The sequence below is a fragment of the Rhincodon typus genome, chromosome 23 (assembly GCF_021869965.1).
Source record: "Rhincodon typus isolate 14 chromosome 23, sRhiTyp1.1, whole genome shotgun sequence".
Lineage (NCBI taxonomy): Eukaryota > Metazoa > Chordata > Chondrichthyes > Orectolobiformes > Rhincodontidae > Rhincodon > Rhincodon typus.
The window spans coordinates 20,169,404-20,197,195 of NC_063354.1; the positions used below are offsets into that span (position 1 = coordinate 20,169,404).

The window sequence follows — 27,792 nt, forward strand, 5'->3', positions numbered from 1 at the left end:
ACGGATATCTTGCCACAGTTATGCAGGGCTTTGTTGAGACTTGGAATATTGTTTGCAGTTTTGGTCTTCTTATCTGAGGAAGGTTTTCTTACTATAGAGCATGTGCGCAAAGGTTTACCAGATTCATCCCTGGTCTGGCAGGACCAGCATATGAAGAGAAGTTGAATCATTTAGGACTATATTGGCTGTAGTTAAGAAGAATGAGGAGAGATCTCATAGAAAGCAAGAAAATTCTAACAGGGCTGGACAGGGTAGATGCAGGAAAGATGTCCCTGATTGTGGGCTGGTCCAGAACCATGGGTCACAGTCTGAGGATGTGAGGTAAACCATTTAGGTCTAAGATAAGGAGAAATTTCTTTGCCTGTGGAGTGGTGAGCCTATGGAATTTGCTACCACAGGAAGCAGTTGAGGCTAAAACACTAAATGATTTAAGTAAAGAGTTGGATATATCACTTGGGGCAAAAGGGATCAAAGGGGATGGGGAAAAATGAGTGTGTCTATTGAATAATTAGCCATGATCATAATGAATGGCAGAGCAGGCTCAAAAGACTGAATGGCTCCATCCTGTTCTGACTTCTTTGTTTCTGTGGGCTAAAGAGATCAAAGGGAATCGAGAGAGAAAAGGAAAAGGGTACTGAGTTGGATGATCAGCCATGATCATATTCAATGGTGGAGCAGGCTCAAACAGCTGAATGACCTATTTCTGCTACTATTTTCTGTTTTTATGTTTCCATATTTTTAATCAAAGCTTTTGCCTTGTGTTGGTCCAGTAAGTTTTTTCCATAACGTGCTCTAATAACATCTAGCTTCTTAAACATTTATTTTTTTCTGGTTTTCTTTAATGTCTGAACCTCTTCCACTTCCTGCTTTGGTGCTTCTTGTTTCCCATTTCCTACTTGAGTTTTTTCACTCGAGCATTGTCTGCACTTATTTCTGAAATGTCTGAGTGATTGGGAGCTTTTTTTTAAAATTGTGTGCACTGTTCATCTCCACCCATTTTTATAGATCTGTCATTTTCTACAGCATCACTTTGAGCTCAGGCTAGTGTTTCTTTAGCTGCTTCTGCAGAACCTGATTTGTATTATGTGCAAGTTGCTGTAGATTTTTCTGTAAACCAACCACCATTTCTTTGGATTGCTGATACAGAACGTATAGCTCATTTTGCTTCCTTTGCTTCTGTTCCAGCTCTTCATTCACCTTTGTGCGCTGAGCAGAGATATCCTCTAAAGACATTTTCATTTCAAGAAGATATTCTCAAGTTTGGATTTATCCTTTTCCCTCATGAAGTTCCATTTTTCTTACCATGTCAGAGAGCTGAGATTTTGACCCCAGTAATTTAAAAGAAAGTGAAATGTTCTATTCTTCTTTCGTATATGGTTCAGCAAGTGTTTATTAGGCTGGTGTATTAATCCTATGTAGATCTTTATTTCGAATTGCTAAGTTGATTTTAATGACTTCCTTTACTTCATTAGACATATTTAGATCTAGAAACTATAGCTGAAATTCCCCAAAGTTTGGTTATGTCAGTTTCAGGCATATCTCTCTGTGAGCTGTAGCAAGTTTCCTTGTGCAATTTAATGGCATTAACTCATTAAGCATGAGCCACATCTACGCCACACCGATTTCACACTATCTTGCGTTCAGCAGCTGTGGAGATACTCACAGGTACAAGAGTCTTCCAGCATTCACACCACTGGCCCTATAGTTAAAACCTAGCTATACACTGTTTCAAATGTTGTAAGCCAAGAATAGCCCTTCACAGTTCCACTGTGGGATGAATGTCCCAGAGATTGTGGATAGATTTGCACCCTGGTTCATGCACAGGGATCTGAACGTCATGGTGGAAATGAGTGTTGGAAACGTGGGCTATTCTATTTCTTCAGTACTGTCAGAACAGACCATAGCACCAGACCCTGCCAATCTGCTCTGATATTGCCAGCAGTCAGTACCATCTCGAAACCCAGCAAGGTTAGAGGAAGGTTAATGACATTTTTGTATGGTATTGTACAAGACAGAGCTCTATACTCTAACTGTTAATGCCCCTGTTAGATTTTTAATATTAGCTATTCATTTAACGCTTTTGAGAAAGCTTTGACACATCTATTTTATTTTTGATTGATTCATTCTTATTGGATCACTGTTGTTGGTCAATTTGTAGTGTTATTTGATGCATAATTACATTATTTTCCATGGTAAGCAATTGTACCTTATTATTATTATTGGTTTTATGTTCTGGACATAACTGGCTAAGAGTAGAATTCAGAACATTAGAGTTGGCTTGGCTGCAGAATAACTGGAAAACACCACTCGGCAGTACGCAAAATCATTTGTCCTTCATTAATAGCAATTCCCTGTCTACCACTGAAAGCTCATGTATTGACTCCCAATTATACTGAATCAATATTGTCCTTCAAATTGTTTGTCTCCTTTCACCTACAAATCTGTTATTAAACTTTAATTTAATTGCATCTAGAATTCATAAATAGCTGATGAATTGACTTAAATTATATCCTTAAATACATTTTTATTAAATACTTGTCAATGTACACACACGCTATTGAAAGCATAAATGAATCAGGGAAAATTTTAAGGACAGGCAATATTCACACCTTCAGTAAAATTTCAAACTCACTTCAGTTTTTGTCAGTTTTATAACCAGGTACTGTAGCAAAAATAATTAAAGGTCAAATTCTGGCAGATCTGCTGAAGGTTAATTATAAGAATTTTTGTGTGTCAGAGTCTTACCCATTTGTCAGCAATTCCCAGTATAAAGCTGTCACAGACATCCCTTCATGTTATATTGTTAGCAAGGTACAGCTACAGCTTTGCAACAGCAAATTTATATAGTGTAATGAAATGTCTTGAGGCAGGAGCATTATAAAAACAAAATATGACACCAAACAATTTAAGGACATATTGGATTAGATGAGACAGTTTAAAGGTGTGTCTCAAATGATAAGAGAGAGATCAAAAGGTGAACAGTGAGATTAGGTTTTCCTGAGTTCCACAGATCCAGTGGGCCAACTTGTACATCTTCTATGATTCTCCAAGGTAGTAGTGCTAAAACAAAACTCTCAAACTTCACGGTGACAACATTCTGACAGGATAAACAGAAGTGAGAGTAGAATTGTTTGTTTAGGCTTCAAAGGCATTTGCACTATTTTCTGAAAATTTACCTCCCTTAGTGTTTGCAACTAAAGACTAAATCACTTTCAATGTGAACATTGCATCAAGCAATGAACTTTATGATGCCTGTCATTTTAAAATTAGCAGAGTTGAGATTCCTATAGAGACTGATAACTTACACTAAAGTGACCTTCTGCTGGATACTTGAAGGCGTGATATGACAAGGCTGTTACTGTTGTATGCATTCTAAAAGGACTATTGTCTAAACAGTAATTTTGATACAGAACATAAACTTTAAAAGTAAGAACAGAATTCTTCACTTTACATATACTAAAGATACTCTTCACAAGTATACTTTTAAAAAACTGTACCATATGTGGTCAATCATTCAGGTTTCCAGAACTCAGTCCAAAGTGATTCTTAGCCCCCAGGCATCCCTTCCTCCCCACTTTCCCAGCCTGGTAATTTTTAATCCTACAACATTGCCTTTCAGTATGTGAGATTTTGCTGGTGATTCTTTCTCCAGTGCAAGCTAGGTAAATCTTCCAGCCTTATTTCCAAAACTCAAAAATTTGAGATTCCAATCCATTTTCTTGAGTAAGGAACCATGGAATTGTTTGGCCTCCCTGCTCCCCCTCTCCCAAATCCCAGCACACTAACTTATCTAGGAGTTTCAAGGGTACCTTAGAAATCCTTGCCCTATCTCCATGGCAACATAAATCACAAAAGGCCTTGTATCTTGACAGAAATTCCAATAAGCTATTCTTTAGACACCAATTCTATTGGACAGTATAAAGTATAACCTGACATTCTCAACAACTCACTGGAACATTAAAAAATACCAGACGAACCACTATAAACAAAAATGCTCTTAATACTTTCACCTGTTATGAGCATCTTGCACATTCTTCCCAGCAAAACCTTAAGGTCCAATCGCACTCTCACCCAGGCCTGTTGTCAGGCTGACTTCAGCATACATCATATGACTCTCCACCACCCTCCCCATTAGTCTTACTATGGATTAAAGGCACAATCCCAAACTGTCAGTGAGTGAGTGATTGAGACAGTCAGTGAATGTGTGCAGGCTCCCACAAATTGTCAGGAGGATGAACAAGCTGATCATCGACCTGTTTAAGTGTATCACAAATGCTCCATCCATAACCACAGGTAGCCACAGTGTGACCTAGACACACAACGTCTGAATTAAAGGCAGATACTACCTACCAACCCACGGGGTCTCTCTAATTGGATATCCAGACAGATGAATAATTCAACCAATTGTCTTGAATATAGAGGTAATTAGAATCACAAGACTTCAGCACCATACTTCTCCCAGATTCCCACCATTTTCCGTTCTGGTCTTACTTCTCACAATTCCACCACTACAGTACTGTCCTTCCAATTATCTTTTTTTCCAGCTGGGATCAATTCTGATACCTTCTGAGGTGAATTAGCATCTCAAATGATATGAATAACATAATTAATGCAATCCTTTGCCACAGCTTCTTTTTTTAATACAGTTACATTGTAGCAAACTATATTTAATTCTTAAACCTTTTTAAAATGTTTTGCCTATCCCAAACCCTTGCATACTTTCACACTAATTCTGTGGCTATTCATAATTTTTGTGAGTGTATACAATATAAATCAAAACAGTTATTTAGCAAGATATATATTTTAGAAGTGAATTAAAAACATATGATGCTACCTTGGAAATGGACAACATAATCTTCTATTGCAGATACAAATCTTCTGTTATGAGCACTGATCATCCTTGGATACAACTTCTCATCAGCTGACAGGCAGATACATTAAAGTCCATTTAACCTCATGATTACATTTATAACAAATTTACTTGTGAGCTGTCTTATCAAGGTCTGACCTAAACAGGATGAGACTGAAATACCAATCATTGATCAAAGGCAGATTGCCAATTTCAGTGTGTCTCTGAATGATTATCTTCCTGGAAGTTGGGATAGTGAACATTATGGTAGTTATGAAATATTCTTATTGTTACTGCTGCTGCCATCACCTGGTAGTTTCTTCAGAGTGGTGCTGACTCCTAAAGTCAAAGGGAGCAAGATTAACAAATTGTTAATGACAATCAAAGGAGCAGAAACAAATGTTACACATTGTCCATCAGCATCTTATGCCTCCTCTCTCAAATTCTGTCTCCTCACTAACCATAAAATATGCAAAGTTTTTGAGTATACATTGACGATTATTGTGCTTGGAATACTAAATGCTCTCCAATCAAAGGCATTACCTTTTGAATTGCAGACATTAACTATGCAGGCAAACACAGTGGTCAGTTGACACAAAGACAGGACCTATAGATGCCAGGAGGTGTGAGTTTCTGATGGTGTTATTTGAGAGGTTAATGTTGGCCAGGTTAACAGGATAATTCATTGTATAGAGAAAAGCAGGACAAATCCACAGTGGTTAACTGATACTCAATCATCAGCAAGATGATAGAAGGGTCATAACAAGGTGGTGTGGTGGTAGTCTCCCTACCTTTGAGCTAGAAGGCCCAGGTTCAAGACCCACTTGCTCTAGAGGTGTGTGATGACATCTCTTAACAGGTTGAAATAGAAAATATCTGGAAGGCGTCATTAACAGTGCTACCAAGTGGCAGTTATTCAGCAATAACCTGCTCATTGCTGCTCAGTTTGGGTTCTGCCAGGCCCACTCAGTTTATGACCTCATTACAACCATGACCAAACATGGAGGAAAAGAGCTGAAACTCACAGGGAAGTGAGAATGACTGCCTTTGGCATCAAATGAGCAATTGATCAAGTGTGAAAGCAAGGAGCCAAACAAGATTGAAGTCAATGAGAATCAGGATGAAATCTCTCCACTCCATCTCTCCACATCATCATTGCAGGAATCTCGCAGGGTAATGCCCTAAGCTCGGCCATCATCAGCCGCTCTATCATTGACCTTCACTCATAGTATAAGGCCAACAATGGGGATATTAACTGATGATTGAACAATGTTTTGCAACTTCTATGACCCCCTCAGATAATGAAGAAGTCCATGTTGTATGTAGCAAGACCCGGACAACTTTCAGGATAAAGTAGCTAAGTTACATTCACGCCAGAGAAAGGCCAAACAATTACATCTCCAACAGTACAGAATTCAACAGCCTCCCTTTGGTTTTCAATGTAATTACTATCACAGAATTCCCCACTGTCATCATCCTGGAGGTAACCATTGACCAGAAACTGAACTGAACCATCCTATAAATATTGTAGCTACACAAGCAGGTCAGAGGCTGGGAATTCTGTGATGTGACTCGTTTCCCAAATCCCCAAAGCCTTGTCCAATATCTACAAGACACAAGTCAGGATTTTGATCGCATACACCCCACTTGCCTGGCTGAGCGAAGCCGAAGCAACATTCAAGAAGCTCAACAGCATTCAAAACAAAACTTTCTTGGCACCTACTTCTTCCATCAACATTCACTCCCTCCAACACTAACAAATAATGGCAGCAGTTGGCGCCATGTACAAAATACAATTTAACAACACTCCTTTAACAGCACCTTCCAAACCTGTGCCCTCTACCATCTAGATGGGCAAGGGCAACTGTTCAATGGTAACAAACCACTTGCAACTTCTCCGCCAGACCAGACACTGTCCTGACATGAGCCATTAGCTGCTACTTCACTTGGTTCTTTGCTGGGTCAAAATCTAAGAACTCCCTTCCTAATGGCACTGTACATGTCTGCACACCACGTGGAATGCAATAGTTCAACAAGGCAGCTCACCACCATCTTTTTAAAGGTAGATAGAAATGGGAAACAAATGGCATGGATTGGGTAAATAGAAAAGCTCTTTTCCCTGGGATGGGGCCATCAAAAATTAGAGGGCAGAGGTTTAAGGTGAGAGGGGAAAGATTTAAAAGGGACCTGAGGGCAATTCTTTCATGCAGAGAGTGGTGTGTGTATGGAATGAGCTGCCAGAGGAAGTCGCGGAGGCTGGTACAATTACAATATTTCAAAGGCATCTGGATTGGCATATGAATAGGACCAGTTTAGAGGGATATGGGTCAAATGCTGGGAAATGGGACTAGATATATTTGAGATATCTAGTCGGCATGGACAAGTTGGAATGAAGGGTCTGTTTCTCTGCTGTACATCTGTATGACTCTAAATACTGGCATAGCCAGTAAGGCTGAAATGCATTCAATTAATAAATTATAAAAATCTTTAAAATAACATTATATCTGCTGTTTTGATTTGAAATTATGAATGGTATGTAAAGAGCTGGATACTTACAGATGTTCACTTTAAGTAACTTATTTACTTATGTTACAGTTAGGCACATGCTTAACATAAAAGCAGAAGTGAGCCAGTTCCTTGAGTCTGCTCCAGCTTTCTAGTTCATGATCAGATGCGACAGGAAATATGGAACATTTCTTGTTCCAGGCCAATTCCGGCCCACGCCCACAACTCTTTCTCTGGTATATCAATGATATCATCTGTGCTGCTTTCCTCTCCCTGTCCAGAATTAGAAATGTTTATCAATTTCACTTTCAATTTCTACCCTGCTCTCACCTTCACTGGTCCATCTCTGACTCCTCCCTTCCCTTCTTCAACATTAGTGTTTCTGTTTCTGGAGATAGGCTGGCCACCAATACCCACTACAAACCCACCAACTCCCACAGTCACCTTAACTGTACATCCCCACATCCTGCTACTTGTAAGGACTCTATTCCATTCTCCCAGTTCCTCCATCTCTGTTACATCTCTTCTGATGATGCCAACTTCGACAAGGGGGCCTCTGAAATGTCCACGTTCTTCATCAACCAAGGATTGCCCAGCACTGTAGTTGACAGAGCCCTCAGCTAGGTCTGACCCATCTCCCACACTTCAGCCCTCACCCTGGATGTTCTCCCCCACAACAGTGATAGGGCCACCCCGCCTTGTCCTCACCTCCCATCCCACCACCTTCCACATCCGGAGGATCGTAGTCACCATTTCCGCCACACCCAATGGGATGTCACCACCAGAGACATAGTCCCCTCCCTTGCTTGTCAGCCTTCTGCAAGGACCATTCCTTCCAGGACATTCTGTCCGCTCCTCCTTCATTCTCAACACTCCCCCACAGCCCCACTGCACCTTCCCTTGCGACCATAGAAGATGTAACACCTGCCCATTTACTTCCTCCCTCCTCAGTATCCATGGGCCCAAAGATACCTTCCAGGTGAGGCAGCGCTCTTCCTGTGCTTTATTCTATCTAGTCTACTGCATTTACTGCTCACAATGTAGTCTCCTCTACATTGGGAAACAAAGCGTAGACTGGGTGACTGCTTCATGGAACATCTACATTCTGTCCATAAAAAAGATCCTGAGCTTCCAGTTGCCTGCCACTTCAACACTCTACCTTGTTCCCTAGCCAACATCTCTATTTCAGGCCTGCTGCAGTGCTTCAGTGCTGAAAGAACAGCATCTCATTTTCTGCTTGGGAACTCTACAGCCATTTGGACTCAATATCGAGTTCGACAGTTTTAGGGTTTGAGGCACCTTCTCCCATCTTCTTACCCCAGCCCCCCTTCCCCACACACCAAGCCTTGTTATCATATGGTCTGCTATTACACACTGCTGATTGTTATCCTCTAATAGTCCCCATTAGTAGGTTATTCATTCTCCCAGCCTGACCATTATCAACTCCTTTGTCTGTTCAACTGTTTTTCTCTCTCTATGGGCTGTCTCCACCTATCATTTACTCCTTACCCCTTCCCCCCACCCAGCTTCTGCATAAAAAACAATTGTTTCCTGGTTACCATCAGTTCTGAGGAAGGGCTATTAGACCCAAAACGTTAACTCTAATTTCTGTCCACAGATGCTGCCACACCTGCTGAGTTTTTTTTTCGAGCAATTTCTGTTTTTGTTTCTGATTTCCAGCATCAGCAGTTCTTTCATTTTTTTAAAATATTGGACTTTTCTTACTAACATCTTGGTTGAAAGATGGGTTTCTTTTCAACTAATCAATATAAAGTATACATTTTGCCATGGAAATATTGGAAAGGTTTCATCCTTGTTTGCTAAAACCTGTTGGCCTACCTATCAGTAATGAAGTTTCAAATGTATAATTTACGAAAAAACTCAACTCAAAATCACAAATCATTCTCAAATTTATAGAAGACCCCCTTAAGCCACTTCCAAAACAATGCACTTAATGGTATAAAAGAATCTTTTATTTTGGACATTTCCCTTTGTACATGTGTCAAGTATAACGACATATATATGCATTCCACTCAGCACTAACTAGTTAGCACCTGCTGAGCCATTACTTTCTTCAGAACAATGAGTCACTTAAGGGTATGTACATGTATTCAGAGAATTCCCAAATTGTTGCACTATACTGAGTTCTATCAACAAGCCAAACCATTGTAAAGACCATGGGGAAACTGACACAGATAAATCAGGTGTTGAAATGAAGTTGGAAGAGTTTTTTTCTGTTATGGGACATGGGCATTGACATCTGGGGTAGCATTTATTACTCATCCCTGGTTGCCCTTGAGGAGGTGGTGGTGACCTGTCACCTTGAACAGTTGCAGACTGTTTGACGATGGCAACCCCACAATGCTGTTAGGGAGAGAGTTCCAGGATTTTAACTCAGCCACACTGAAGGAGTGGTGATGTAGTTCCAAGTCAGGATGGTGAATATTTTGGAGGAGGATATGTAGATGGTATTTTTCCCATTGTTTCTTCAGCCCTTGTCCTTATAGATGTTAGTGTTCATGGGGTTGAAAAGTGCTCTCTCAGGAGCCTTAGAAAATTTGTGCAATTGTCCACAAATAGAACTTTGTTTAGATGATACAGTCACATATATTCACAATCCAAGCTTAAATATATATCATTTCTCCTCTAAATAATTGATACTACTTGTTGATGGAACAAACCTAAATCTACCTGTTTAGTAGCAGAAAAATATTCATATTATTTTTCAACTATTTTTCTCTGGTAAAACCATAAAGCATTAAAACAATGTAATCTATGCTTCATTGTTGAAAGGTATGTTTTGTTTTACATAACAATCTTCACAAACAAAAGCTCAATATCGCATAAATCAGGTGATCATCAATATGGTCCTCAAGTCGACCTTAAGCTTTTCTAGTAATTTATGTTTATGTATATTCTGAAAATTAAGAAATGTTAGGTATTTCCCAATGCAGCCTGGCAAAGAGATCTGCTTCCTTATAAGATGCATTTCATCCACAGCCCTCAGGATCAATAAGATGAAAAATTGGTCTAGAACCATTTAGTTACTGACCATCTGTCAGTAAAGATGGCCACAATTTAAAGTGAGCCTGTTTAATTTTAGTTTGATTTCATTGTACATGATTTTGAAACTGTATTCAATCAAAACATTTTTATTATGCAGAAAATACATGTGAAAATTGGCTGAAGAATTTAATCAGTGGGTTTAACATGAAGTTTCAGCCGAGGGCCTTCTCTCTACTATGTATCTTATTGATGGAAGTTTTATTTCTCAACCTGTTTATGCTGCAGGCTGTCCCTATCTCTCTGTATGAGTATTAACAAACTCTTTCAGCAGAATATTCTGGCCACAGGCTGTCTAAGGATTCTTGAAGACATGAGCCTGCTGAATAACATCACTGTCTCTGCGCTGTTAAGGATTTCTGGAGGCAGAACTGTTCCATTCTTGCTCATTTCACACTGTTTTGTTCATTGTGTGTATCTATTGATTGTTCCTTTGACAGCTTCCTTTTTCTTTTTTGGTTTCTCTCAGCATATGAAGGTGAAAGGACATCTGCTGGTAAGGTTTTATCTGTGACTGTGTAACCTACAATCCTCACTAATCTTTACTGTCACTGTATATCAAGAATTAGGCAGAAATTATTACACCTCCCATATAGCACCTACCCTTCCAGTTTTCAAAACATGATCCATTCAATGATACGGAAATTATTTTCTCACGATGAATGTCGCATAGTTCATTAAGGAAAATATGGCCAAAGTGAAATAGGTTAAGTTTGTATTTCCATTGGATTATCACTTAAAGCTTCAAAACATTGGATACTCAACTTTTCTTTGTTTTCTGAGGATGATTGCAACCATCTTGACTGCTTTGACAGGCAAAAAATAGAATTTTTGAAATATTCTAATTAATTCCTAACCTAATCTGGATGAATCCTGGCTACTTAAATTTGAAATTAAAAATCCCAATCAATTATAAACCAGACTTGAACCTCTCTTTGGTTTTTGTACAAGTGACAATATTTTCTGACATGTCCTGAAGAAGGTTGTTACAGATCTTGGCAAACCTGGGTATGAAAGATTAAGATCTTGAAAAAAATTTGTCAGGGCATGACCCACAATACATTCAATTTTCAATTTTTCTTTGCAGATATATCTCCAATAGCTCAATGGTTGCAAGCATTTTATAGTAATGTAGTATAGTAGTTCAAAGGAAGTAAAGATGAGCATTTATATAGTAATTTTCACAACCTCAGAACATTCCAAAGTACATTACAACAAGTGACACACTTTTGTATTGTCATCACCATTATAATGTCAGAAATTCAGCTATCAAATTGGACAGAAAAATTTCATATTTAATCGTTGATAAGTGCCGTGCTGGCTAATCACAGCCAGGGCAAACACGGCCCCAAACAAGGAAGAGGGGAGAAACTATCTGGTAACTCCCTACTGAAAAGTTCATGCCAATTGATGTGTTTCTTACTTCCTCCACTGTCTCAGGTTGTAAGTGTCCACAACCTCAGGATTGTCTTGAACCTGAAGTGAGCTTTCCTACCAGTACCCTTGCCATCACAAAATCTACCTCCTTCCAATTCTGTGACATTGTCCACCTCCATCCCTGCCTTGAGTATACTAATGTTGTAGCCACTGACCATTCTCTGCCTTCCATAATGTTCAATCTCATTTAAAACTCTGCTGCTTATACCCAATCCTACATTGAGCCCTTCTCAGTCATCAGCCTGCGATGATCTACATCAACATCTCTTCCTCCAGTACCCTCACTTTGAAGTGATCATCTTTATGTGTAAATCCCTTCATAGTTTTTCATCTTCCACTCATCTCCAGAGTCTCTTACAGCCCTGAAATCGCCACCACCTACCTGCACCCCTTTCTTGTCCAGTTGATGTTCATTTTTACTTCATTATGCCTTACTGAAACAAACTTGAATCTAAAGGCATTATATAAATACAACTTTCCATTATTAAATAAGGTTGTTTCCTTTCTCCTAGCCTATCAATATCTCACCTTATCCAATGCCTTATACACATTCTGCTTTAATACAGATCAGTTTGAAATGTAAAACCAATCAGCCTATCTTGATGTTCCTGTCCATGTATAGTATCATAGTTTTGTTAGCATTCTGATAATCAGTGTCACGAAGGGAGAGAATACCACACATACTGATGCAAAAGTGAAGTTTCTGAGGCCATATTTTTAGGCAAAAGTAGGGTGTCAACTTTTACATCGGCAACGCTTGTGAGGGTATGACATCCCATGCCCGGTGCTTGGAACTGCCGGTGATGACGATAGTGGTTGCTGGCCATGGTCCTGAACCCAGCAGGGAATGGCTTGCCCAAGCTGTCTGCCAGTACTTCTGATATTTCTGTCAGAAAACAGCAATTTTGAAATTATTCACCAAACTATTCCCACTAACCCCATTTCGAATACTAGCCCAAAATACATATTAAAAAATGAAGAATCCAGGGCCAAAATTTGAGGATTGCCTCTTGCACGAGATCAATGATTACTTGAGTATTTATAGAAATGATTTTCTATAAGCACTCTGATAATCCTTTTTTTAAAAGAAAATGATTTATCGGCACTGATCTCTGCTGCACCCTGCATTAGTTAATCACAGTCAGGGAACCCCCACACCTGAAAGGACCAACGTTTGCTATGCTACCCTTGATGGTTGCTATTTAGCTGTAACTGTGCTGAGATAGATAAATTCCACGAACAGAATCAGGCTGAGCTACAATGGCCAAAGTAAAAGAAAGAAAAAGTCCAAAATATCAAAATAAAACAAAGTGCCTGAAATACTCAACAAGTCTGGCATTATCTATGGTGAGCAAAAACGAGATGCTATTTGGAGTCAAATTTGACTGTTCTCTCCACAGATGCTGCCAGACGTGCTGAGTATTTCCAATGCTTTCTGTTTTAATGAGTTATAATGGCTCTGTGTTTCATTGTTCACACTCACATATTAGAACTGGAATTTGGCTTGGTGCTGATTGATAGGAGAAATTAAAGGTGCTTCAATCTATGGACTGATCTATGACATTGAATCATTGCAGAAAAACAATTGAAAATGACAAAAAAAAAGAGAATCCTTTACTTTGATTTTCGTAATCAATGCATTAAGTGATTTTGGGAAGCTCACACAGGCAAATCTAGTTTTACATTTAGCCCAGAGGTACTTATGGCTGTGAAACAGAAGTATCCAGAAGTTAAAGAATGCAAACCAACCTGTGATATACAGTAACATTACCCCTTAACACTTACATGAATGTTCCCTTTTCCTTCTTTTCAAGCTTACGTTCAGAGTTCTGTACATTTGCTTTCTGGTTGAATATTTTTGCTCCTTCACCTGATAACCTAAAATCCTATTGGGACTGTCTAACACCACTGCTATGCAAAGTTGTACTACATTACTGGGTCTGTGTTGGTGCTTTGCAATCCCCAAATTACCATTGATTTTTTCACATCTGTGTTGGCACATGGTTGTGTCATAGATTTTTAAAAAATCACTGGTATTGCATTGGCATCAGCTAAAAAGCCAGAAGTATTGAAGCTGCACTGCAAATAAAACTCCGCTTTCTCCTTCATAGTTTTAAAGTGAGTGGAGGTAGATATAGGGGAGACGTCAGAGGTAGGTTCTTTACTCAGAGAGTGGTCGGGGCGTGGAATGCATTGCTGGAGAGGGTAGTGGAGTCGGCCTCATTAGGGGCATTTAAGCGGCTATTAGATAGGCATATGGATGATAGTATAAGGTAGGGGTGGAGGTTAGATAGACCTTAGGTTTAGGGTAAAAGTTCGGCACAACAACGTGGGCCGAAGGGCCTGTACTGTGCTGTACTGTTCTATGTTCTATGTTCTCCACCATGCTGAGTCAATGCCTCTGGTGCAATTTCAAACAAATGCAAGATCTCATCTGAGGAATTTCAGATGAGAGTAACAACCAAATCTGGATTCCTGAAGTGAGTTTCAAAGCAGTTTAGCAAATTCTTTCACCCAAATCTGATTATGCAGCTTCAATCCTGTTGTCATCTGGAACTCTCTTAGATCATATCAGATCAGCACTTTTCAGTGGCTGGTCTGTTCATGTTCTGTAAATCAAATCACACTGGGATGGCCTCAGGCTGCCAGCTAGTCATTTTGGAATAATTCAGATCTATAGCTGTCAGGCATTGGGGATGGGACTGATGGGAACAACTGTATCCTAAATAGACAGTTTTCTTCTGGATGAATATGGTCTTGATAGAAGTACGCAGAAATTCTTAACCTAGGCGCTCTTCATCCCAGTCTGAAGGAGAATACAAAATAATGAGGAGAAAAATAAAGCTTTACTATTTTATAAAACTATGTTATGTTTAATAAAAATTAAAGTATTATGTTCCAATACCATTGACAGTATTTCATTTAATTTATTATTTCCTGACACTCTAAGGTCATGAATGCAGTTAAGTTAAAAAAATACTTTTAATTTTCATGAAAATGTACAGAATCTGTCAAAACATTAAGATGCCATTGTTAGTTCTTCAAAATATAGAAGGAATCTCTGCTGTAATTTATACTTCATCTGAACATGGAGCAATTATTCTAGACTATTCTTTCCTCGAAGCTGAAAAAGGTAACATTGTTATAAAGAAGTAAATGGCATTGGCCTAATGCCAAAGCACTTTGCAACAACAGCTTTATTTGAGTTGGAAATGTCCAGGTATCTGTATTAAGGTTTGGGTAATGGGCAGTGACACTTCAATTATAAGGTTAGATTTGTGACTTAAAGCTGTCTGAATACACATTTTTCTTTCTTTAATTCATGATACATCTCAAAGTGATTCGAACTTGGCAAATCCTTTTAATTGCTGCGATGCAGTAACATAAATTTTGTCTTTAATTCTTTGTAAAATGTCACTTGGAGGTGACTATCATGTCACTTTTACATCAGCTTTATCTGCCGGTGCTGCAAAGCCTGTTTCGTTTAGATTGGTACTTTGCTATAGCAAGAATTCAACAGTAAAGGCTACAAAATTAAAATTGGCATAATTGTTTAAAAACACAAATCACAGCAGTTAGTTCCAGTTACGAATTTTCAATATTTACCAGCAAGTGAATGTTCAGTGTATCCATAATCTCAGCAAAGGCTAACTTCAAAGATCAAAGTCCTCTACTGCACCTGTCCAGTCTATCTGCAGAAATTTGGGAGCAACCAAGTTCTTGAATTGTGTCTTTGTAGGCTCTGCCAGAGCCACTATTAACACTTAATTTACACAGACCTGAATTTGTCATTTTTTCGCTAAGTATAAATTCAATTAGGTAAATTAAACTACTGTAATGCTGTTAATTGTTTATTCATATTAATAGCATTGAATCCTAATACACAAATGTCACTTCACTGTTAGAAACAATAAAACCAAACTACCAGATTTGCTAACGCTGGCTGTTGGAAAGATATGGAGCTAAATGAATCCTCCTGCCTTCTAACCATAGCAAATTTCTTTATGTTGATGTTGCACCTCTGCACCAGACTTGTAAGTTAGGAGCTGACAGCACTAACTTGGCACTTAAATCAATATAGAAGCTGCTAAAATTGCATACAGTCTAGTAATCATAGGCCAAGAAAGCGCAAACATTTTTATAATTTCTAGAATCCCCCTCTCATTTTTGAGAGTGGGATTATTGAACAAGTGCTTCAGAATTATTTGAAAAGAAAATACAGGGATTGGACTTTTTGGTGCAGTTAAGTCAGATCCTACAAAATTTGCATTTTATTCATCCTGACTGCTTGGACATTGGTCTGAGTTCCATTTCTGATATTGCTGTATATTAATGATAGTATATACTGCCTCAGAGCAGCATTTAGTCTGAAATCATCTTCAGTTAGTTGAGCATGGCTGAGGGATGCCGCTGCCTTCAGTCACCCCAATCACCCCATTCCCGATGGCCTTACTAAAGTCACCTGATATGGACATCAACCTGAAGACAGCTGCAGGTGAGTCTACTGGTCTGGAATTCATCTGCTTCATGGAGGCATAACAATACCAGCTGCTCACCTAAAGAATTGGAATGAGACTCCAGGTCCAATTTAATGTTGACCTTAGGCCTTTTAGTTGAATCAGGTATATTATTAATTGTGTATCTAATAATGGACCATAACCAATTTCTGCACACTTATTTTATTCTCTTTTTAATCCATTTTGTCTGTTAGCTAGAAATAACACAGAACTGAGATACTTGTAAAGCCTAACATGACCATAATGCTCTTGTTAATCAGTACCTGTCAGATTGAAAGGCACCTCTGTACTGATGAGAAGATAAGTGATGGAATTAATTTGAAAGAACCTATTATGCATCACCACTTCTAAACATATCTTCCAACAATCAATAAAAGAGCAAGATATTTCACAACAGTAGATCTGAATATTTTAACATGTATAGGAATGTTGAACAAGAGATGTGTGGATAACTGTGGCATTGGACTGTAGACCATTGAGTGTTTACCCTTGAACTTTGTTTAAATTAAGGATGCTAGTGGATAACTTGGGCCAGTTTCTTGGTTGGCTCCTTGTATGGATGGTTTTGTAAAGTAGAGTTCCCATTCTCGGGGGAGAAATCACTGACCAAGAGACTTATACATCTTTATCGTATACAGCAAATTGCATTGATGTCATGATGGAGGCAATGGCTTGGGCAATTTTGGCTCCCCTCTATAGGCGAATAATAGAATGATTTAAAAGAGTGTGTGATGTGACTGTATTTCTAAATGAGCATGTATACATTGAATGGAAAGCATATTCAAACATGTATAGAACACACTTACTTTACAAAAATTCAAAGCAAAATAGTGCAAAAGCTCCGTCTTTTCAAGAAAGAAATGTTTGCTCCATATGAATTGGTTTGATGGTGATATTGTCCAGTATGCATGTTTATATAAACTAGACACATGAAAGTGCAAGAATTTACCTTAATCAAGCAGATTCTTAAAGGCAAATGCAGTTTTAGTTTCTGCTAAAAAAAACTTTAATTCAATTACATTTTGATCATTGTTTTATTATATCGTCTTCTTTGTGCATTAGCTGTGTTGTGAGTTATCTGCCTCTTCTTGAATTTGAATGTTTCTTTTTGAATCCTTTATTATTCCTGGTTGCTGCTGTTATTTAAAACTCATCACACAGTGTTCTGGATGAGTATTCCTTTGATGATTTCAAATACACTGCTTGAATTAGATGAGAAAGAAAAGTTTCTGCAACTGTAACAACTCCGGAGGCATTGGATCTACACCTTCTGCTGTCCTGGGACCAACATTTTATAGATCATTTCACAGCCATTCCAACATGTCAGAGGCAACCTTATTTTTCACTTCTGCCTTATCAGAGCAGCTGTCACGTGGCCAATACGTCTGCTGTAAAATAATCAGCATTTTGATTATCATAAGCTGTTCCTGTGGAAGACATGAAGATTTTAACCTAGCCCATACTTTCAGGCTGCAGTACTGACCCGCAGAGAGGAAGTGAAGAAATGGAGTACAGTGACTTTTAGTACAAAGGCACCTTCAGTGGACACGCAGCCTTTTTTCGGTAGATAGAATTCGCTTGAATCTTAAAGTTGGCACCAATATAGGCATCAGGAGCCTTAAATCAACTGATAGCTTGAAGGAGCAGAAAGGATTTGCATCAGCTGGTATCAGATCATAGAAAACACATTTATGGAAATCAGTGCAGGGCCAGGTAAAGAAATTAAGTGTCCTGATCCCTTTCATGTTTCTAGGTCCCCTATTCGCCCCCATTTACCTTCTCACAGCTTCTATCGAGTGTCTTTGTGCTGCGTTTTGTGGTCAAAAGGAGGCCATTCAGCCCATCAAAGGGTCTTTCAAAGAGAAATCTATTTAGTCCCCTGTCCCCCACCTGACCCATTCAGGGAGCTGGCTTAAAGATCATGCCACCTAGGCAAATCTTTGAGTAAAAGGCCTATTCAGATTACATTCAGTCATTACATTCAGAGGAACACAAATACCCTCTACATAATGCCCCTCATCACCCCCTCCTCCAACCCCGACTGAGTTTCACAGCTGTGAAATCTGCAATCTGAGCTGGCCCATCCCCTGCTTTGATAATGAAGGAAAATTGGCATTTTAAACATGATCCTACGATTATGTGAAATAAAGTTAATTTCAGAAGCTGGAAATTTTACATTCACCATAGTTGGTTATTTGTACTATTCTAATGAATCAATTTTTCAGTCTCTATAACTCTCCCCTTCTCTTACACAGCTATCTTTGATGGCTAGTTCTTTGATGTCTGTTCTCCAACTAAATACAAATTTGATTCGAGGATAGAATTCCTATTTACCAAATCATATTCATATAGTGAATTTTGGCCTGGGTATAATATTTAAATGGACAATCCTAATTTAAGTGCGTTTATGTTCACAATCCTCACTGACCTGAATATTGCCAGATTAATGCTCAATTTTACAGTGACAATTTTGGCAAACAATGTGCAAAAATAGATCTCTAAGGAGTTCTGTGTGCTTCATGATGCATCTGTATTAAAGCTTCCCATTATCTATTTTGGAAATGCAAGTATAGACATTCTTATAATGGTAGGTAATACTGGTTACCACTCCATTTGGTTTTGGGTTACTGATCAGGGTCAAATTAGTACAATGAAATCGTAGTAGACATACACATTTACCAGGATTGGTTGTTTTTAATGAATCATATGTGGGATTATCTTATTATGAAAATGTGAAGACTTCAACTTTAAAGCTTAAAACTGAATCACTACAAAAAGTGTGAGCATTTAATTTCACCTTAACATTTGCTCGAAAACAGTTACACATTTGTGTTTCAATAAATGTACGCTCAGGTGGATACAACCATTTTCAGATAATGTTTCTGTCTTTTTATGTTCTTAAAGATACAGGTGCTCCGGCAGATCCCATAGCTCCAGTTATAATTATCCCGCCAAAAAATACAAGTGTAATCTTCGGGTTCCCTGAGGTTACAATGGAATGTGTGGCCAATGCCAGGTCAGTATTTCAAATTCTCACCATCCTCCATTTTGAGTGAAAATAATTGTTGAAAGCACTTTTCCATCAATCTCTTTTTTGAAAAACAGAAATTGTTGATTTAAAAGAAAGCTTTGGAGATTTGGATGTTTAGCGAAATGGCAGCAATTCCACAGTTATTCCAATTACAGTGTTTTTGAACAGCTTCAAATAATCAGCCGTAGATGGCATCTTTGAAAATTGTGAAGCTATTATACAGACACAATGCAGTTTTATCTTTTTAAATAGTTTTCAAAAACATTATTAGCTTCTTTTGGAAGCACTGATGAGATTAGTACCTTTGAGGGAAAGTGTAAGTTCTACTTGAATGTGGTCTGGATACAAAAGATAGTAAACACGTTTGGCTGACTTCCAAAAGGGTGTTAGAAAAACAGTGACAAAGGATTTCTGACCATCTTTCAAATCGTCACTCTTTCATGTGTGATGCTACAATATTGCGCACAAACTCCAAGTATCAAATCAGAGCTGGTAGTACTATAAATCACTGCAGTAGGTGGGAATAGGAGCACACTGTTTCTCTGCAAACTGCACTCACAGGCTGATGGGTTTCTTGCTGCTGTATAAATGAAGTCATTCATTTTGGGAGAAATCTGAAAAATGGGAACAAAATCCCTGTGTCTGTGACTGCAATCAAATAGCATAGAAGCTTTAAGAGTTGTGGATTTATGGGAACTATTAAAAAAAAAATGACACAAATCCACTAGGAAAAGAATGAAAGAGAAGATATCACTGTTTGTGGAGCTTGCTAGGCACCACCACATTTCTGTCAAGATCTGATTTCTCAGTCCAGGAGTTCCCTTTGAGGATCAACACATACCAAAAGCGCTAGTGTGGTGAGCACAACTTTTAATTCATTAGTTTAAATCAGCTAGACCTGCTGAGTTTCTCATGCAATTTCATGTTTTTATGTGTGGCAAGCTAGATCTGGTATTATGCAATGAAATAGAATTAATGAACGGTCTCATAATGAAAGTGCTCCTAGGTCACAATGACTATAATTTGATGGAATTTTACATTCAGTTTGAGGGAGAGAACAGTGGATCCAAGGCGAGTATTTTAAACTTAAATAAAGGTCATTAAAAGGGCATAAAAGCAGAACTAGCTGAAGTGAAGCGGCAAATTAGGTTGGGGGTTATATCATAGAATCCCTACAGTGTGGAAACAGGCCCTTCAGCCCAACAAGTCCATGCCGACCCTCAGAGCATCCCATCCAGAGGTTATGTCAATGGAGATGCTGTGCGAAACATTTAAAGAAGTATTTCAGAATACAGACAATAGATAAATTTGAACAAGAAAGAAAAGCTCCAAAGGAAGCACTCACCAACCTTTGTCAATTAAAAACAAAATTAAAAATAATATCAAACTTTAAGAAAAAGTATTTAAATAAACAAAGATAGCTGTGAATAATATGGATAAAAAAGCAAAGAATGATTTTAAAATTAAAAATGAAGGAAAATTAGAGTATGAGAGAGAATTAGAAATATAAAACAGGCATTTTTATAAATATTTAATATAGAAAAGCATTAACAAAAGTGAATATTGATCATTTGAAAGTAAGTCTGCAGAGTTAATAATGAAAATTAAAGAGAATGCAAGCAAATTGAGTGGGTATTTTGCATCAGTTTTCATTATAGAAGATACAAGTAATATCCAAGGAAGTGGGATCAAGAAAATTGTTGGAGCTGCAGCTGACAAAAAGCGTAATACTGAAGATATTCATCCTAGTATCATGAAAGCAATGGCTAGTGCGATAATTAATACATTGGTTTTAATGTTTTAAAGTTCCCTGGCTTCGAGGTAGATTGTACTAGATTGGAAGTGTATCTCTTTTATTCGAATAAGGAGGGAAACAGAAAACAGATAATAGTTTAACAAGTGTTCAAAGGAAGATATTAGAAGATAATATTGAACACGTTGTAATAGGACACTTAGAAAAATTGAAGATACTCAAGCATTGTCAATATGGTTTTTGAAAGGAAATCATGTTTAACCAATTTATTTGAGTTCTTTGAGGAAGTAACATATGCTGTGGATAAAGGAGAATTGGTAGATGTAATGTACTTCAATTTCCAGAAGGCACTCGATAATGTACCATATGAAATGTTATCGCAAAAAACAAAAGCCCACACTGGCAGGAATACAACATTGATTAGCGAACAGGAAACAGAGAGTAGACATAGATGTGTAATTTTCTGGTTGTCAAAATGTAATGAGTTGTCTGCACCAATGCTGGGACTTCAACCTTTCGCAATTCATATAAATGGCTTGGACGAAGGGATTGAAGGTATAATTTGCTAAATATGATGTTGACACCAAGATAGATAAGAAAGTATGTTGTCAAGAGGACACGATGATATAATAAGATAAATGAGTGAGCAATAACTGAGAAAATTGAGTATAATGTGGGGCAAAGTAGAACTATCCATTTCAGCAAGCAGCATAAAAAGCATATTTAAAAAGCATAAATAGTGAAAAATTGCAGAGATCTGAGACATGGAGGAATCCGGTGTCTTTGTGAATAAATTGTAATTACTCTGCTAGTTCAGAATGTAATTAGGACAGATAATAGAATCTGATTGTTTATTGCGAGTAGTATGGAATATAAATGTAAGGATGTTATGCTTCATTTGCACAGGGCATCAGTGAGACCACGTCTAGAACAATGTGTACATTCAGGATTGGATTTCTTATTTAAGGAAGGCTGTAAATGCATTGCAAAGAAGTCAGAGCATGTTTACTAGACTAATACCTGGAAAGGGCAGGTTGTCTTATGAGGAAAGGTTAGACAGCTAGCTTGCATGCACTTGAGTTTAGAAGGTTTAATGCTGATTAAAACATATAAAACCATGAGGCATCTTGATAAGGGTGTTTCCTATTGTGAGAGAGTCTAGAAGAAGAGATCACTGTTTCAAAATAAACAGTCTCTCATTTAAGACAGAGAAAGATTTTTTTTCTCACAGAGGATTGAGAGTCTTTGAAACTTTCTTCCACAGAAGGCAGTTGAAGTAAAATCTTTGAATATTTTTAAGTCAGAAGTATATAGATTTTTAATAAACATGAGGGTAAAAGGTTAACAGGGGGCTTATCTGGAGCAGCTCAGCTACAATCTTATTCAGTCGCAGTCCAGACTCAAGGAGCAGAATGGTCTACTCCTAAAAATTCCATATGCATTTGTATGTTCATATGCATGTTAATAATGATAGCCCATGGAGTGATGTCAACAAAGAGCTATGGTAACTGCTAGAACAGATTCCTTTCATCTCTCACTTAACCTAAGAAGGCTGCTTCTTTTAATTTTCAAAATGATGAGGATTTAAATAACTTCACTGCTTGACAATTCCTCAGACCTGACCTGTCCTTTCCATATCCTCCATAAATTAGTGACTACACTCCAGGATGAAACCTTTGTTCGAGTAAAAAGTGAATCTTTTTGAACTCACCCAGCTGACATTGGGTGTGTGATATTGTCTTGTGTGAGTTTGTACCTCCTCCTTTCCTTTCTGGCACAACAGAGATCTGTTGGAGATAGCAAGAACTGCAGATGCTGTAGTCAGAGATAGCTAAGTGTGGAGCTGGAGGAATTCAGCAGGCCATGCAGCATCAGAGGAGCAGGAAAGTTGATGTTTTGGGACCCGAAACATCAACTTTCCTGCTCCTCTGATGCTGCCTGGCCTGCTGAATTCCTCCAGCTCCACACTTAGAGATCTGTTGGAAATGGGGTCAGCACCTGGGAATCCTGAAGAAATCAGGCCAAGTACAGTTGCTCATTTAATTCACATGTCAGATCTTAAGCTTTTCCCAGTGTTTTCAATGAAGGATTGTAAAGTTACTATAATGTCCAGGGAAGATGTTAGAATTCATATTAAAATCTTTTGAAGAAAAATCACAGAATTATATGGAATATACAACATTTAGCTCCAGTGGTTCATGCACTAGTTTAGTTCAACATCAGCTTTCTTTTCTGACACAATCAGCATAACCTTCTATTCCTTTCTGCCACCTGTGCTTATCTTCTTAATATTATTCACCTCAATACTCCTTGTGGTATAACACTCTGCCCTCTAAATACCCTCTTGATAAAACATACAGCCCCTAGTTGTGCCTTCTGACAAGTGGAAATATCTTTTGTGTCTACCCAATCACAACATTTCATTAGGTAAAATATCAGATCACCCCTCGGCCTTCTGTTTTCTATGTAAAAGATTCCAGCATTTGTAAAGAGAAATAACTGCTCATTTCTGGAATCTTTGTTGTTTTTTTTCTACAACTTCTTGAGTGCCTCTATGTCTTTTTCATGATATAGAGGCAAGAGCTTTGCACCTGAAACGACACACCTATCACCAAGAAAATACTGTTTAAGCCAGAATGCGATTCATTAAAATACTGTCTGCAGACATTTCTGTCCTTTTGTCTACTATTTGAACAATTGGGTAGATATCTGTTTAGGCTTTGCAAGCATTAACAGAGAAATTTTATTAATCTTTCCATAGAAACTCGCACTAAAAAGGTAGCAAGTACTTCATATTTGACTAATAATACTGATCCTACACATCCCTCCAGCTACATTTTCAGATGCATTATTAACCCAAATTAAGAGGTACTTGAAACTGTTTAAGGCAAGGAGCAGCAATTAAATTGCTTTCAATTAGTTTAACAAAGATGCACTTCATCAGCACAGTCAGTTTTCTGTCATGCCACTCAAAAGCCAAAATATTAATAAATTCATTGATTCGCTGTTGTACAATAAATTGATATCAACTACCAATTGTATATAAACACCATATTCTGAACTTGAACACAGCAATGTCTGAATTTATACATGCTGCTTTGGGAATTACAGCTTCATTTTATAGAACACCATTGCTTGAGATGCTTTCAGATATTTTGGATAACCCTCTTTCCTGCCTAGTCCTTGAGCACAACACTTTGCTCCCATTACCCAGAGAAGGAATTACCTTTTGTGTACCTTATATATTTAATGCAAACTTATCTCTCTTTCTCTGTATGATTTCAGTGCTCTCAGTTTCAAACTTTTTATTTTAATCTTACTACTCAGCAAATACTGATCAGTTGGGTAGTTAAAATCAACTTCCTGCCGAAAAAGAACTGCCAGGATTCCACTGTTCTGAACATTAATCTGCTCCACTCAGGACACAAGCACAAAACCAATCTTAACTGAAGTCTGAGAGGGGCAGAAGAGGTAAGTTTTCCAGATGATAAAAAGAAAGAGTCACGACTGTCAGGAACAAGTGGATTGGAAAGGTGAACTATTCTGTTTCATTTGGAAGTTTTAGAGTTTTCCCAGCCTGGATTCTCACAACTGCACTTCCTGCCATACACATGATCCCCTCATTCACCCATTTCACATCGGCAGGCAACCTGCACGCAAGAGCCATTTTCTGACAACGTTCTGTTGCAATCAAGTGGGGAGTCAGCGACCTGGATTTAGAGAAATTTTGAGTTTGAAAGTTGTATGTTTCCAGCTTCCTCCTTTAAACACTGGTTCCCAGATAAAAATAAGGTCTTTAACAGTGATTCATCAAGTTGCCAATTTGCACTCTTCACAAACAAGTCCTATCTATGGAGTAACTCCCGCTCTCTCAATGTCCCCATTCTCTCTTTGTTTCTGTATCATCCTCTATTAATGTGCATCACATTGAGCAAATAAAGATGAATTGTAACAAATGCATATTGACAAAATACATTCCACAAAGAATTCATGATTTAATATCAACTTAAATGAAGTAGATAAGTGAGTATCACATGTGGGTTTCACAAAAATTCATCATATGAATTTTGTTAACCTCTTCACAAGAACCAAATATGAATAGCATATCAGATACATGGCAAACATTTAAGAATTGACATTGGATACTGCCCAGATCAACTTAATTAAATGCTGAGCCATTTGTATGCAATTACGCATATGCATAATTATTTCACCAATGTATTGTACTGCAAACTACAGCAATTAAAAGAAAATAAAGATAATTTTACATACTCTTCATTATTTAGCTTTTCATAAGTAGCTCAAATTTCGTACTGCATAAAACAAAAACAAAAGTTGAACTATGACTTGAGAATTGAAATGTCATGTAAATGAAATATGCAGAGCTTCTGAGGAACATTTCCACTATTATCACCTCAACAGAAGGAGGCTGCCTTAAGGTAAGGCTATGTATTTGGGCAGCAGCAACCCATCAGTAACCATTCTTCATGTGTCAGCATGGAAAGAGATGGATGGCTGCCAGCTCAGTACTGCTAAACCTCTTATCTCTTTTAACTATCTATTGATTTTGGGCAATTTCTTTTCACACTGCATGTGTGAACAGAATAAATGGGGGAGAGAACAGGGAAAGAGAGAGAGAATTGTTGTGAGATTCATGCATTAAAAAAGTATTGCAAAATCAGCAAACAATTTAAGAAATTCAAAGTTTTAGAAAACTGAACACAAGAGGGGATAAAACTAATGACAAAAAGTTCGAGACAACACAGTGTGGAGCTGGAGGAACACAGCAGGCCAGGCAGCAGCAGACATTTCAACTTTAGAGAAAGTTTGAGTTTGAAAGTTATATGTTTCCAGCTTCCTACTTTAAACACTGGTTCCCAGATAAAAACAAAGTCTTTAACAGTGATTCATCAAGTTGCCAGTTTGCACTCTTCAAAAAAAAGTCCTATTTATGGAGTAACTCCCTCTCTCTCAATGTCCCCATTCTCTCTTTGTTTCTGTATCATCCTTCTTTAGAGCTCAAGCTTTCCTCCAACCTGACACTAATCAGTTCATTTAGACCGTTCATTACCCATGCAATGAAATACTGCAGAGCAAAATTTTAATCTGTCACAGTGGCTTGTACTTCAAGAAAACTTTAGCAGCAGATGTCATAAAGATTGTATGACTCTACTTGCCTGTTGCGTTAGTTAAAAATGCCTGTTCCCTTAGGCACAGTGGCTTAGTGGATAGCACTGCTACCTCAGAGCACCAGGGAACTGGGTTCAATTCCAACCTCAAGCAATCCTCTGTGTGAAGTTTGCATGTTCTCTGTGCCATCATGGGTTTTGTCTGGGTGCTCTGATTTCTTCACACAGTCCAAAGATATGCAGATTAGGTAGATTGGCCATGCTAAATTGCCCATAGCATCCAGGGATGTGCAAGCTAGGTAGATTAGCCATGGAAAATGCAGGTTGTAGGTAGGGTGTGTCTGGTTGGGGTGCTCTTCAGAGGGTCGGTGTGGACTCCGTGAATCGAACAGGCTGCTTCCACGCTGTAGGGATTCTAAGATGTATTAATTTAAACAATATTAAAGAAGAATAAAAATTCAGGGAAAGAAGTCTAAAATAATGAGAATAGTGCAGAATAGCAACATTGGCTAAAATAATTCCTGAAGATTTTCAAATAATTTTTCTATCTTTGATTATGCAAAGTCAATGATGGTTACTTTATAAAGAATAATCTGTCTTTATATGATATTTACAAATTGACATACTGGAAATGGCAGCCATTTATTCCATGTGACTAATATTAGCTGAAGTACCTTAGAGATTGGGCATTGTGGAGCTGTAGCCGTCTCTCAGCATGCATAATCGCTGTTTTAGTGTCTGACCTACACTGTGTACATAAGAAGTTTTGTAGGCATTTGAGTGCAGCCTCCTAGGAATTGGGAATCACATAAACATGCATAAGGAAATGTTTGAAAAGTGTCACAAAGAGGTCCCTTGAAAATCATAACATAAATTTATTGAAATTTGTGATTACATTTTGCAGTTTGCTGTGAGGTGTAGGTTCATAATTTGTTTTAGAAACCCTTGTAAATGTGGAGGTGCATTTGACTGCTGATGATGTTAGCTTGTGAATGCAATTCCTAACTCATCAGAGGCACACTTCACAATGAATAGCAGCAGAACGGGGAAATTTAGTGAGGCATTAACTTTTCATTGTGAGATCTGGGCTTGACTCCTGCTTGGATACAATTTTTCTTTTCTCTGTGAGTGTCTGTCCATCTCATTGATCTTCGGAATGATTCTCTTGCCAAACTGCACTTTAAGAACCAGTTTAGTGTCAATACATTTTTTGGAAGCGATGCAGCACCTTTGGTTTGGTTCCATTTTTCTCATTTACTCATGGGAAATGGGCACCGCTGGCAGGACAGCATTTATTGCCCCTCCCTAGTTGCCCTTGAGAAGGTGGTGTTGAGCTGCTTTCTTCAACTGCTGCAGTGCACGTGCTGTAGGTTGTGGTATTCTCACGTGTCTACTGCCCTTGTCCTTCTAGATGGAAGTGGTCATGGGTTTTGAAGGTGCTGTCTAAGGATCTTTGGTGAATTTCTGTCATGTATCTTGTAGACAGTACACAGCACTACTACTGACCA

At 38.2% G+C, this 27,792-nt stretch overlaps 1 protein-coding gene across 1 annotated transcript in view; it reads left to right on the top strand.

The window, feature by feature from the left end:
• The window catches only part of sdk2b (sidekick cell adhesion molecule 2b), a 428,005-nt gene that overhangs the window by 135,474 nt on the left and 264,739 nt on the right, over positions 1–27,792 (top strand). Inside the window, exon 6 of the mRNA XM_048611111.1 lies at positions 19,276–19,387. Within this exon, the coding sequence (XP_048467068.1) occupies positions 19,276–19,387 (112 nt within the window). The remainder of the gene's footprint in view (positions 1–19,275; positions 19,388–27,792) is intronic.